This window comes from Oncorhynchus nerka, linkage group LG25, assembly GCF_034236695.1.
Source record: "Oncorhynchus nerka isolate Pitt River linkage group LG25, Oner_Uvic_2.0, whole genome shotgun sequence".
Lineage (NCBI taxonomy): Eukaryota > Metazoa > Chordata > Actinopteri > Salmoniformes > Salmonidae > Oncorhynchus > Oncorhynchus nerka.
Window position 1 is genome coordinate 35,490,699 of NC_088420.1, and position 14,997 is coordinate 35,505,695.

The following is a 14,997-nucleotide window of genomic DNA, read 5'->3' on the forward strand; positions in this document are numbered from 1 at the left end:
GAACATCTGAATGATTCAGAGGGCATCTGGGTGAAAGTGTTGTGGTCAGATGAGAACAAAATGCAGCTGTTTGGCATCAACTCAACTCGCTGTGTTTGGAGGAGGAGGAATGCTGCCTATGACCCCAAGAACACCATCCCCACCGTCAAACATGGAGGTGGAAACATTATGCTTTGGGGGTGTTTTTCTGCTAAGGGGACAGGACAACTTCACCGCATCAAAGGGACGATGGACGGGGCCATGTATCGTCAAATCTTGGGTGAGAAACTCCTTCCCTCAGCCAGGGCATTGAAAATGGGTCGTGGATGGGTATTCCAGCATGACAATGACCCGAAACACATGGCCAAGGCAACAAAGGAGTGGCTCAAGAAGAAGCACATTAAGGTCCTGGAGTGGCCTAGCCAGTCTGCAGACCTTAATCCCATATAAATCTGTGGAGGGAGTTGAAGGTTCGAGTTGCCAAACGTCAACCTTGAAACCTTAATGACTTGGAGAAGATCTGCAAAGAGGAGTGGGACAAAATCCCTCCTGAGATGTGTGCAAACCTGGTGGCCAACTACAAGAACTGTCTGACCTCTGTGATTGCCAACAAGGGTTTTGCCACCAAGTACTATGTCATGTTTTGCAGAGGGGTCGAATACTTATTTCCCTCATTAAAATACAAATCAATTTATAAACTTTTTGACATGCGTTTTTCTGGATTTTTTTGTTGTTGTTATTCAGTCTCTCACTGTTCCATAAACCTACCATTAAAATTATAGACGGATCATTTCTTTGTCAGTGGGCAAACGTACAAAATCAGCAGAGGATCAAAAACTTTTTTTCTAGGATCCTCACTGTATTTTATTGTATTATTATTTTTAAACATTTTGCAGTGGTGGCCAGGATTTAGCAGTGGCGGTACGCCGCCGCTAAATGCATATAGGAGAAATCCTAGACAGAATTGGGATGTCTGTCATGTTACATTCTGTTACTATATAGTCCTTGCCATTTGCCACACTGTCCATTTCAGTGGTTCACATCACATTAATGCTCTTGTACAGCTGCTTTGTGGTTTTGTCCTGATGCTTTCACATATCATATTGGCTAAGATGTGGGCATACAAGGTAGCCAGTGTCCACTCCTGGTCTTGGCAAGTACATTAAAGATTTAATAGCCTATCATTGATCCATAGAGAGTTGAGGAGTGTTGTAGCTGTGTCCAACCATGTTTAATCACAGCGGCCTCTCCTCTCCTGTGGGCATTGGTCCTTTCATTTTCTTCAAACCCCACCACAAATGACTGGCAACAAGCTCTACTTATTCCAATTTCCTTTAATAGGGTTTTGTAGAGGACATAATTGAAAGCAGACAGGCTGTTATGTACAGTGAAAAGCAAAACATCTTATGATCAAGTATGAATAAACACAAGGCCTCTTATCAGTGACTACTCCCACTGGGCACACCATGTCATTTCAATGTGGATAATTGGGTAATACTTGGTTGAAACGCCTATATTTTCCCTTCTCAAAAAGACAGCCAAAAGTTAGTTGAATTTCCAATGTGTTATCAATATGATTTCAACCATCTAAAAGTACAACAAAATTCCAATGGAAAAACAATGTCTTATTTTTGGGTAAGTTGTCACCCAAATGTCTATCACTGAGCTTTCAATAATTTAAAAGCAGAAGATACAGTACATCTCCTTCAAATGTTACTATTTGGTTGCGTTGACAACCAAACACAATTAAATATCACTAAATATCATTACATTTTAAAACAACCAGCTTGAAACCCTAGGCCTATATGTAACCATGAAAAACAGCCCCAGACTATTATTCCTCCTCCACCAAACTTTACAGTTGGCACTAGCATTCGGGAAGGTAGTGTTCTCCTGGCATCCGCCAAACCCAGATTAGTCCGTTGGGCTGCCAGATGGTGAAGTGTGATTCATCACTCCAGAGAATGTGTTTCCACTACTCCAGTGTCCAATGGTGGCAAGCTTTACAACACTCCAGACGATGATTGGCATTGCGCATGGTGATCTTAGGCTTGTGTGTGGCTGCTCAGCCATAGAAACCCATTTTGTGAAGCTCCAGATGAAAAGTTATTGTGAGGACGTTGCTTCCAGAGGCAGTTTGGAACTCGGTATTGAGTGTTGCAACCCGAGGACAGACGATTTTTACTCGCTGCGCACTTCAGCACTCGGTGGACCCGTTCTGTGAGCTTGTGTGGCCTACCGTACCACTTAGCAGCTGAGCCGTTGTTGCTCCTATACGTTTCCACTTCACAATAACAGCACTTACATGTGACTGGGGCAGCTCCAGCAGGGCAGGAATTTGATGAACTTACTTGTTGGAAATGATGCATCCTATGATGGTACGTTGAAAGTCAGTGAACTCTTCAGCATGGGCCATTCTTTTGCCAATGTTTGTTTATGGAGATTGCATGGCTGTGTGCTTGATTTTTTTTTTTACTTGTCAGGAACGGGTGTAGCTGAATGAGCCGAATCCACTCATTTGAAGGGGTGTACAAATAGTTTTGGCCATGTAGTGTATGTATGGAGATACCAGTTCTCAGGCCTTGAGGATGTTTCGCCATGAGGTGATGCCTCCAAATGAACCTGACCTCACGCATTACCTCATGCACACAGAGAAATGCATGCCTACAGGCAGAGTTCAATTATGGCTTAGTATTTTGTGAATCATTAGCAAACCATCTCTTTGTGTATTCTATTTGTTTACCTGTAGAAACAAAAACTTTAATAACGGTCACTTTAATAATGTTTATACACTGTTTTACACACTTCATATTTATATACTGTATTCTAGTCAAGGCTCATATCATATTAAACTACCGCTGTACACACCTTCTTCTTCTCATATACCGACCATAATGTCTTTCTACACACAATTATACAGTTGAAATCAGAAGTTTACATACACCTTAGCCAAATACATTTAAACTCAGTTTTTCACAATTCCTGACATTTAATCCTAGAAAAAATCCCCCTGTCTTAGGTCTGTTAGGATCACCACTTTATCTTACGAATGTGAAATGTCAGAATAATATTAGAGAGAATGATTAATTTCAGCTTTTACTTCATTCATCACATTCCCAGTGGGTCAGAAGGTAGCATTGCCTTAAACAATTTAAACTTGGGTCAAACGTTTCGGGTAGCCTTCCACGAGCTTCCCACAATAGGTTGGGTGAATTTTGTCCCATTCCTCCTGACAGAGCTGGTGTAACTGAGTCAGGTTTGTAGGCCTCCTTGCTCGCAAATGCTTTTTCAGTTCTGCTCACAAGTTTTCTAAAGGATTGAGGTCAGGGCTTTGTGATGGCCACTCCAATACCTTGACTTTGTTGTCCTTAAGCCATTTTGTTACAACTTTGGAAGTATGATTGGGGCATTGCCCATTTAGAAGACCATTTGCGACCAAGATTTAACTTCCTGACTGATGTTTTGAGATGCTGCTTCAATATATCCGCATAATTTTCCACCCTCATGGTGCTATCTATTTTGTGAAGTGCATCAGTCCCTCCTGCAGCAAAGCACCCCCACAACATGATGCTGCCACCCCCGTGCTTCACGGGGGTGGCAGCATCCCCCTTTTTCCTCCAAACATAATGATGGTCATTATGGCCAAACAGTTCTATTTTTGTTTCATCAGACCAGAGGACATTTCTCCAAAATGTACAATCTTTGTCCCCATGTGCAGTTGCAAACTGTAGTCTGGCATTCTTATGGCGGTTTTGGAGCAGTGGCTTCTTCCTTGCTGAGCGGCCTTTCAGGTTATGTCCATATAGGACTCGTTTTACTGTGGCTATAGACACTTTTGTACATGTTTTCTCCAGCGTCTTCACTAGGTTCTTTGCTGTTGTTCTGGGATTTGCACTTTTCTCACCAAAGTACGTTCATCTCCAGGAGACAGAACGCGTCTCCTTCCTGAGCGGTATTTAAAAAAAAAAGTGTTTTAACCTTTATTTAACCAGGCAAGTCAGTTAAGAACAAATTCTTATTATCAATGACGGCCTAGGAACAGTGGGTTAACTGCCTGTTCAGGGACAGAATGACAGATTTGTACCTTGTCAGCTCGGGGGTTTGAACTCGCAACATTCCGGTTACTAGTCCAACGCTCTAACTACTAGGCTACCCTGCCGCCCCGGCATGGCTGCATGGTCCCATGGTGTTTATACTTGCGTACTATTGTTTGTACATGTGAACGTGGTAACTTCAGGCGTTTGGAAATTGCTCCCAATGATGAACCAGACTTGTGGAGGTCTACAATTTGTTTTCTGAGGTCTTGGCTGATTTCTTTTGATTTTCCCATGATGTAGGGTTAGGTACACCTCCAATTGACTCAAATGTTATCAATTAGCCTATCAGAAGCTTCTAAAGCCATGACATAATTTCCTGGAATTTTCCAAGCTGTTTAAAGGCACAGTCAACTTAGTGTATGTTAACGTCTGACCCACGGATTGTGATACAGTGAATTATAAGTAAACAATTGTTGAAAACATTACTTGTGTCATGCACAAAGTAGATGTCCTAATCGATTTGCCAAACCTATAGTTTGTTAACAAGACATTTGTGGAGTGGTTGAATAACAAGTTTTAATGACTCCAAATTAAATGTATGGAAACTTCCGACTTCAACTGTATTTCTTTAGTTTTACTATTGCCAAGAGTGCAAAGAGTGTGCCAAGCTGTCATCAAGGCAAAGGGTGGCCACTTTGAAGAATCTCAAATATAAAATATAATTTGATTTGTTTAACACTTTTTTGGTTATTACATGACTCCATATGTGTTATTTCATAGTTTTGATGTCTTCACTATTATTCTACAATGTAGAAAATAGTCAAAAATAAAGAAAAACCCTTGAATGAGTAGGTGTGTCCAAACTTTTGACTGGTGCTGTATATATATATTTGCATGTACTGTTTTTTATTAATAGGTATAACTGCACTGCTGGACCTAGAAACACAATAATTTTGCTGCTCTTGCGATATATGAAAATATATGTACGCGACCAATTCAACTTGATTTGGTTTTGATTTAAATTGAAAGCAGACCCATACAAGCTGGGTGATATTATGACATAGTGTTATGATATTAACTGTAGTGAAAACGCCAGTCTAACTCCCATGGAGAAGGGAGTCTTTGTCTCAGCTCTGCTTGTCTCAGTCTGTCAGATATGATATTATGGGCCCGTTAAGAGGACAGAGGATGTGTTTGTTTTGGTCCAGGTAAAGAGTGCACTCTGCCCATCTGAAAACAGACAGAAATGACCACAAGCTATGAAATTAATATACGTCCAGCCAGTTATGTCCAACAAACACAAACACAGGGAAGTGCACTCAGCCTAAAGTAGCTACAATGTAGCCAGTAGCCTTATGGCTAAAGCCTTTGTTAGTACTGAGACATGTGCGAATGGAGTGTTTTTCCGAACCAATGTTCCATGATAAGGAGAGGAATCATGTGAACTGTGTTGCACTGTCTGTACACCAATGTGAATGAATGTTCTTTTGTCCATGTGTGTAGATCTCAGCTGAGCCCTTGGGGTGGTTTGACTGTATGGAGGCTGATTGGCTGTCCGTCCTGGGAGGCTCGTTGTGAGGTGAAAGGTCATCATTCCGAGGCCAGAGTTGTCTGCAGTCCCGGAGAAGCTTCACTTTCACAACAGAGCACAGGTCTCCCATTTAGGGAGTCCAGACCTACAGGAAGAGAGGGAGAGAAAATAAACACGGGAGAAAAAGACGCTGTTCATGATTTCCCCCAAATCCTGAAAAACAAACAGTGTGAGTTGGCTGGCAGTCGTGAGGAGAGGAGCCATGTGGACAATAAGCATGGCCCAGCTCTGTCTCCCGGCCTTCACTCTCCTACTGGCCTACGCCTTTGTCCAAGCAGCTGCCACCGAAGACGATGTCACTCCACGACTCAGCTTCACTTACAGTAAGTGTCATCCATTGCTTTCCTTCCTGACTGTTAGAATAGCTGTGGTTCTTTATGGGAACATACAGTGGATTCGGAAAGAATTCAGACCCCTTGACTTTCCATATTTTGTTATGTTACAGACTTATTCTAAAATTGATTATATATATTTTTAAATCCTCATCAATCTACACACAATACCCCATAATGACAAAGCAAAAACAGTCTTGTAGAAATGTTTACAAATTTATAATAGAAATACCTTATTTACATAAGTATTCAGACCATTCGCTATGAGACTCGAAATTGAGCTCAGGTGCATCCGGTTTCCAATGATCATCCTTGTGATGTTTCAAAAACTTGATTGGAGTCCACCTGTGATAAATTCAATTGATTGGACATGATTTGGAAAGGCACACACATGTCTGTATAAGGTCACATAGTTGACAGTGCATGTCAGAGCAAAAACCAAGCCTCTATGAACGAATAGTCCGTAGAGTTCCAAGACAGGATTGTGTCGAGGCACCACCCAGACTCTTCTTAGAGCTGGCCGCCCGCCAAACTGTGCAATCGGGGGAGAAGGGCCTTGGTAAGGGAGGTGACCAAGAACCTGATGGTCACTCATACAGAGCTCCAAAGTTCCTCTGTGGAGATATGAGAACCTTCCAGAAAGACAAGCATCTCAGCAGCACTCCAACAATCAGGCCTTTATGGTTAAGTGGCCAGACGGAAGCCACTCCTCAGTAAAAGGCACATGACAGCCCACTTGGAGTTTGCAAAATGCACCTAAAGGACTCAAACCATGAGAAACAAGATTCTCTGGCCCTACGGTGGGAGCATCATGCTGTGGGGATGTTTTTCAGTGGCAGGGACTGGGAGAGTAGTCAGGATCGAGGGAAAGATGAACGGAGCAAAGTACAGAGAGACCCTTGATGAAAACCTGCTCCAGACCTCAGACAGGGGCGAAGGTTCGCCTTCCAACAGGACAAAGACCCTAAGCACACAGGCAAGACAACGCAGGAGTGGCTTCGGGACAAGTCTCTGAATGTCTTTGAGTGGCCCAGCCAGAGCACGGACTTGAACCCAATAAAACATCTAAATATAGCTGTGCAGCGACGCTGTACTGCTGACATAGCTTGAGATGATTGGGAGAAACATCCCATATACAGGTTTGGCAAGCTTGTAGCGTCATAACCTAGAACAGTTTTGCAAACATTTCTAAAAAACTGTTTTTGTTGTATCAATATGGGTTATTGTGTGTAGATTGATGAGGGGAAAAAACGATTTAATCAATTTTAGATTAAGGCTGTAATGTAACAAAATATGAAAAAGTCAAGGGTTCTGAATACTTTCCGAATGCACTGTAACTCTCCTCCCTTCTGTATTCCTGTTTCTCCAGGACCAGTTGAAGGTCATAGTGTGAGAAACACAATAATTCCTTGAGTGTTGGAGAAACAAAGTGAGTGAGAGTGTGCTCTTGGTGTGCTCTCCCCACTGAACTGGGTGTGTAGATCATCCATTTACTGAAAAAATGTGTAAGGCAGCCTCAACCTGCTTCCCTCCCAGAGTTGTTGCTTGTCTATAAATAAGAGCAGGGAGTAGTGTGGGGGTGGGGTTGTGGTGGAGGTGGCTGGGATGGCCCAGGGTGTTGAGAAGAGAGGAGAGCTCTGGAGCGCTGGGGCTCAGGCAGAGCTTTGAGGAATATACGACATGGACAGTAACGCTTGGCAAGGTGTTGATGAACTGATGGATGGGAGCAGGGCTGTTCCTCTCTAACCGGCTCTGTGGAGGAGCTCAGTGTGTTCTCAGTGGGACACATCGTGGTGGAGCACAACATTGACATAACTTCCATGCTCACGGAAAGTCGCTGGTATTTCAGGACAGTGCCTCACACCCTTTGAATGTTATCCTGCTGAAAAGGAGAGAAAGCATGTTCTGCAAGGTCTTAGTGATATATTGTTACTCAGTACAAGATACTGTACTATGTAACCTATTGTGAGAATTATGCTCTTGTCAGTGATTTTACATTTTGCTTATGTTTCCATTGATTAACTTCCACTGTCATTGTGCAACATTTCAATACATTTCACTGACAGTTCCTCGCAAAATTTAAAGGAACATTCATGATGGCTCAGCAGTACGAAAAGTTTCCAATCCATGCATTTGACTCTGTGTGTTACTCAGTGTGTCTAGACCTTGATGGCAGTAAAGCCAGCTAAATCCCAGGGCATGAATGGCAGTTCCATCAGGGTGGGTCTATCAAGCCATAGCAGGTCAGAGGTAGTTACAACATGAACCAGGTCATTGTACTCAGTCTTACTCAGGACAATATCACACACAGAGTTTCCATCAACAGGGAGGTATTGCTCTTCTGGAGTCGTCCTTTTAAGTATGTGCTAATGGTTTGTTTGCAAGATGAACTTACACCGTATTTTTAAAAATCTTCAAAACACATCTTTATTCAGTGCAGTGCATTAAACTAATAAGCGTAGGGATTATGCTTTCTCATCTGATTTCAATATGGCTCCAGATTTGTGGTTTTGGAAGAAGGAAGCAAATGATATGTAATGGCAATACAGCCCATTTGTCAACATACTAATGCTCTGCCAGGTTTGATGAGCGTGTGCACATAATGCTAACGCTATGGATGGCTCCCATGCCCTTTGGTGTGAACCATTCATAAAGTGATTTACCACCCAATTCGTCACGGTTCACATGGTCTCCGGTCTTACAGACCATTTGGGGGGCAGGGGGTCCAGCTCTATTGAGGGCAGCATTAGAAATCCTAGCTATACTTTTCATTAATCTGTAACATTTTTGTTTTCATAGGAGGACAAAAGCTTTATGGCTATTTGCATGGGATAGTAGTGATGCAAGACAGCAAATGCAGGAATAGGGTTAGTTTACTGTTGATCCCAATGATCCCAATCAGCCTATAGTCTTTATGCACATACTGGCATAGAAACAGTGTGCTCAGATTTCGTTGTCATAATATCTTCGCCTACAATAGTGTAAGCCACTGTGTTCTCCTCTGAGGCCAGGGGAAGATTGAAATGGGTCACGGAGCCCTCAGCTTGGAGCCCTGCCTGCCTGCCTGTCCCAGCCTGCATCCTGGCTTTCTCTTGGTGGACCTCTATAGTCCCAGGTCATCTCTCTCACCTGCCAGCCTTCATAAAGCCCCCAGCACGGCCCTGACGGAGCATTTCATAACAGCATACACCATCAATCACTACCTGAAAAGGTCCTTTCAGTCCCTTCACACTTCTCTTTGGGCTGGAAAAAAGATCTGCTTTTAGGGTGAATCACTAATCTTCAATGAACACTACAAAACATGTAAGACCTAAATATCACTTTCCTAGTCAGTCATGTCAAGATGCGTACATTATGTCAAGATGCGTACATTATGTCAAGATGCCTACATTATGTCAAGATGCCTACATTATGTCAAGATGCCTACATTATGTCAAGATCCTACATTATGTCAAGATGCCTACATTATGTCAAGATCCTACATTATGTCAAGATGCCTACATTATGTCAAGATGCCTACATTATGTCAAGATGCGTACATTATGTCAAGATTCTGGACATAGGCCAAGTTTCTATCTTCTCACTTGTGTGTCTGTACTCTGTAGGTTGTGTTTTTTGGTTTAGAAAACCATTGTTACAGAAGCATCCATTGGGAATGATCCATAAACCCATTCAGTCATTATGTAAAGCTGTAAGCTAATTAGTATCACATTACTGGACATCATACTGCAGTCTTGCCACTGTTCTACTGATGAGCCATGTTTTTCTCAATGGGGTCAACGAAAGGAAACAGCCTACTTTAATAACAATGGGAGTGACTTCCAGCTCTGAAAACTTTGAGAGGTTCAGTAGTAAAAGGAACTGACTGTCTGCTCATGATACAGTTACAGTCATATAAATGTTTACCAGCTGCAGCACTGAACCTGACAGGGAAATGATGTGGTCCCACTGACATTTAAACAACCTACACAGATCTGTTTCTATGGAATAGGCAAATGTTTGTGGCCAGTAGTGATATATTTTCCATTGGTTAAGCAAACACCTTCATGAAGAGAAAACACAGTGGCCATGTTGATAGGGATGCTGATTGCCAGTGGCCTGACGATGGAAGCTGCCTTTGCCTGCTAACATTGGTGCCGGTGTGATTACATTTTCTAGGCTCCCTGCAAAAGGGCTGTGTCACTCTTTGTTTACTGTATCAAAGCAACACTTCGTGCCATGACCATTGGGGACCTAGGCCTTACAGAACCAGGCTGACTCCTCTCTTCTCCTCTCCATCTGCCCCTCAGTCCTGTCTGTTTGTATGTGAGCCTTCATGACTTCATGACTGCATGCCTTATGATTCTGGTGCGCTCAGACCAGCCAGGCCCTCCCCAGTCCCTCGTCAGGCCCAGCAGCAGCAACATTTCCCTGGACAGCCTTTCTCTCCTCTCCCCTCCCCCACCATCCCTCCGATCTGCCCTCCGCCTCGATGGAGAGGCTAATCTTCCATGAATATTGAATGGGGATTTGTGTGTGTTATGGTGTGAACATAGATCTGGTTCTCATTATGCGCCTATCAGGACGGATCATGGGTTCAGGGAGGCGATCCTACATCTGCTTTGCTCTCTTCTTTTGTTCCTGGCTTTAATGCAGACCATGCCGAAGAGCTTAGAGTGCTAGACTGCTATTTAAAGGGACACCTATAAGCGGTTTATGTTGGCTCTAGGTGCCTGTCGATCTATTCAGCCCTCTGTTTGTTAAATCCAGTGCGGCCAGTCATGGTATAGGTCAGCATATAGCGGCCATGCCTACAGCACTAATAATAAAGCAGATCAGTCATTTGAAAGCACATAATGTATATCAGAATGTGCTTTGTTCTTCTCCTGTAGGACTGTGATTAGGCCTGTTGAGCCACTCACGTTGAAGTGATTGAAAATGACTACCAAGAATGTATGTACAGTATAGTTGCACAATGTAGCTACTATACCGTAATCTTCTTTAAGTATGCATGAAATGGTCTCCATGCCTGTGGACTGTGTTGTTACGGGAGGGGTTTGGCCGTAGGTACTTAGACACGCTCCACTAGACCACAGCCCCATGGCAGAGACGGGGGAATGTTTGGTATACTCAGTGTATACCATCCATGAAAAGAGTGACCATGTGTGAAAACATGCTGTTTTACCTGTCCATGCTAAAATCTGCTAGATGTTGCAGCACACTGGTATCTGTTTGTTTAAATCAAATCTAATTCTGTTGGTCACGTACACATATTTTGCAGATGTAAATGCAGGGGCAGTGAAATGCTTATGTTTCTAGATCCAACAGTGCAGTAATACAAAACAATACACACAAATCCCCCAAATAAAAATTAAGAAATATCAGAACGAGTCTGAAATTAATATACATAAGTATGGACAGCATATGAGTAGAAAATGTGTGTACAGCAGTAGTTCTATAGGATGAGCCATGACTAGAATACAGTATATACAGTCCCTTCGGAAAGCATCATGCCCCTTGACTTTTTCCACGTTTTGTTTCGTTACAGCCTGAATTTAATATTGAGTCAATAAGAATTAAACCCCTTTGTTATAGCGGACCAAAAAAACGGCATTTAGCTGTGACTGTGTTCATGATACAGCAAAGCCTCTTGTGCCTTATTGCTTAATTAACATGATTGTTGAATAACTACCTCATCTCTGTACCCCACACATAAAGTCATCTGTAAGGTCCCTCAATCGAGTAGTGAAATTTAAGCACAGATACAGCCACAAAACCAGGGAGGTTTTTCAATGCCTCACATAGAAGGGAACCTATTGGTAGATGTGTAAAAAATTAAATAAAAAAGCAGACACTGAATATCCCTTTGAGCATGGTGAAGTTATTAATTAGGCTTTGAATGGTGTATCAATATACCCAGCCACTGCAAAGATACAGGCATCCTTCCTAACTCTGTTGCCGGAGAGGAAGGAAACTTCTCAGAGATTTCACCATGAGGCCAATGGTGATTTTAAAACAGTTACAGAATGTAATGGTTGTGATAAGAGAAAACTGAGGATGGATCAAGAACATTGTAGTTACTCCACAATACTAACCTGAATGACAGAGTGAACAGAACGAAGCCTGTACTGAATAACAAATATTCCAAAACATGCATCCGGTTTGCAACAAGGCACTTAAGTAATACTGCACAAAATGTGGCAAAGAAATGAACTTTTTGACCTGAATACAAGCATTATGTTTGTGGAAAATCCAACACAACACATGACTGAGTACCACTCATCTAATTTTAAGCATGGTGGTGGCTGTATCATGTTATGGCTATGTTTCTCATCGACAAGGACTACGGAGTTATTTTAGGATAAAAAGAAACAGAATACAACCATAAGCATAGGCAAAATCCTAGAAGATCAAGTCTGATTGATCAACTTTTACAGTCTGCTTTCCAACAGACACTGGGAGGTGAATTCACCTTTCAGCAGGACAATAACCTAAAACACAAGGCCAAATCTACACTGGAGTTGCTTAACAACATTGAATGTTCCTGAGCGGCCCAGTTACAGTTTTGACTTAAATCGGCTTGGAAATCTATGGCAAGACTTGAAAATGGCTGTCTAGCAATGATCAACAATCAACTTGACAGAGTTTGAATCATTTTTGAAAGAATAATGTGCAAATATTGTACAATCCAGGTGTGCAAGGCTCTTAGAGACTTACCCAAAAAGACAGCTGTAATCGCCGCCGAAGGTGCTTCTACAAAGTATTGACTCAGTGGTGTGAATACTTATGTCGATGAGATATTTCTGTATTTCATTTTCAATAGATTTGTGAAAGTTTATAAAAACGTGCTTTCACTTTACCATTATGGGGTATTGTGTGCAGATAGGTGAGGGGAAAAATATATTTAATCCATTTTTTATTCATGTTGTACACAACAATTGGTGGAATAAGTAAAGGGGTATAAACACTTTCTGAAGGCACGTTGCATGGGTAAAACACTATGTAAACATTATTAAAGTGACCAGTGTTCAATGCTGCTAAATACTAATTGAGTGTATGTAAACTTCTGACCCACTGGAATTGTGATACAGTGAATTATAAGTGAAATAATCTGTTTGTAAACAATTGTTGGAAAAATGACTTGTGTCATGCAAGTATGCAACTATATGTATGTAAACTTACAACTTCAACTGTACACAGGGCAGCAGTCTCTAAGTTGCAGGGTAGAGTGCCGTGTGGTAACAGTGACTTAAGGTTCAGGGCAGGGTACTGGGCGGGGGCCTGCTAGTGGTGGCTATTTAACAGTCTGATGGCTGGAGATTGAAGCTGTTTGTCAGTCTCTCAGTCTGTCTCCGCCTTCTAGATGGTAGCGGGGTGAACAGGCCGTGGCTCGGGTGACTGAGGTTCATTATAAAGAGGAGAACATTGATGTTGATGTTGCTAGTGTTTATGAGACCCAGACACTTTCTCCAGTCCACCAGGGAGCTAGCTGCTCATAAATCACCCTGGACAGGCCTTGTTTTGAAAACACCCTCCTTGCTGCTCCTCCTCCACCCTCATCTCCTAACCTGTGTTGTGGGGAGGGACTCCTCAACACACTGTATAGTCTAGTCTGGTGCTCCACTCAGCATGTAGCCTAGTTCTGCCGCCAGCCTGTTCAGCCCCCTGCTGTCCTCTCACACCAAGGACTCTGACTACATGGTGCTGATGCTCAGCCTCTCCCCATAGTGCAGCAGGGGTCATGAGGAGGTCCTGAGCCTGAGCGCCTGAGGTCAGGGCTGATTTACATTGTGGAGTGGAGCACCATATTGAAGGGTCAGCAGCAACACTCGGCAGCATACAGCAGCATGATCTCTCTGACCAGCAGAACAGATCCTGGATCATAGGAGGGCAACATTATTTTCCTGCAGGAATGAGTTTAATTATAGCCGAGCCACACCGTTGTTTGCTAATTGCAGGCTGTACCAATTCTGAAAACACTGAGCAGTTTAATTCTTTCTCCCAATAAATGTTACTATGGTTCCCATGAAACCTGTTGCGCCCCACGTTGCCTAATGAAGCTATTAATTAGGCAAAATTAATTGTTCTGTAGATGCCTATTGAGTTCTATGATACTGCATTTTCACACCATTAATATGCACATCTTCATTGAATTGTTGTGGTAACCAACATCCTCTTCACATAGATTGTGTATAAACTTGCCAGAATTCTCAGCATCACCATGTTTTGTTCATGCTACCATTTGTGAGCTCTAGCCTATCTCCTGCTAACCACAGCGAGCCAAGACCCAAGCCCTTCCCTAAACAAACAGCTGAGTCACAGAGTGCCTAATGAATCTCCTGGTGGATCTGATGTCTGCCCCTTTCTCTGCCTCTGCTCTACCACGGCCATGCACCATTCTACTAATCATAGTTCATGTTGCTTTCTCACCTCCGCAGCATACTACTCATGCAAGCTACCAGGTCCCAGAGCATTGGGTTGACTCAGTTCCCACTCTAGGTCAACTGATGTCATGTGTGCCTCCACAATGAGCAAGGTCTATGGTGGGTTTTGTCTTCCTGCTGTTTGTCCACAGAGAATATGATTAGATGTGATGATAGGGGAAGTTGTGAACTGACGTTGTTCCTAGCTCAGTCTGTCCCCATTGGGAAAGTGGTTTCTAGAAAGCGGGAAGAGCTGCTCAGTTCTAACTGTGTTAGGGGTTCCTGGTACTGTTTCCCAAGAGTTGGGGTGTGACCACTTCCTCTGTGAGTATCTGTTCTTCTACATTGGGTCAGATCCAACTGAAAAAGAACATGACTAAAAGTAACCGCCTGGTTTTAGTGTGCACAAAGTCAAAACAGAGGATCCTGTAAGAACAAGTATGGTGATGACACAGATTTCTGTGTGTGTCTGCGTGCTGATAGACACATGAGATAGGTATGGAGATGTGAGATGAAAAGACAGAGAGTGTTTCTGATACAGGTGGAGCAGAAAGACTCGGAGACATATGAAACACCATTGAGCCCCTCTGTCCTCTTTGGTCTGGCTGTGGTGAAACAATCTCACTGCCATCCACCCCCTTGCTTCTACCTAACCT

General features: G+C 42.8%; 1 protein-coding gene across 1 annotated transcript in view; it reads left to right on the forward strand.

Moving 5' to 3' along the window:
- Window positions 1-14,997, forward strand: part of LOC115109435 (semaphorin-4B-like) — a 95,616-nt gene that overhangs the window by 39,210 nt on the left and 41,409 nt on the right. Inside the window, exon 2 of the mRNA XM_029634322.2 lies at window positions 5,520-5,930. Within this exon, the coding sequence (XP_029490182.1) occupies window positions 5,810-5,930 (121 nt within the window). The 5' untranslated portion in view covers window positions 5,520-5,809. The remainder of the gene's footprint in view (window positions 1-5,519; window positions 5,931-14,997) is intronic.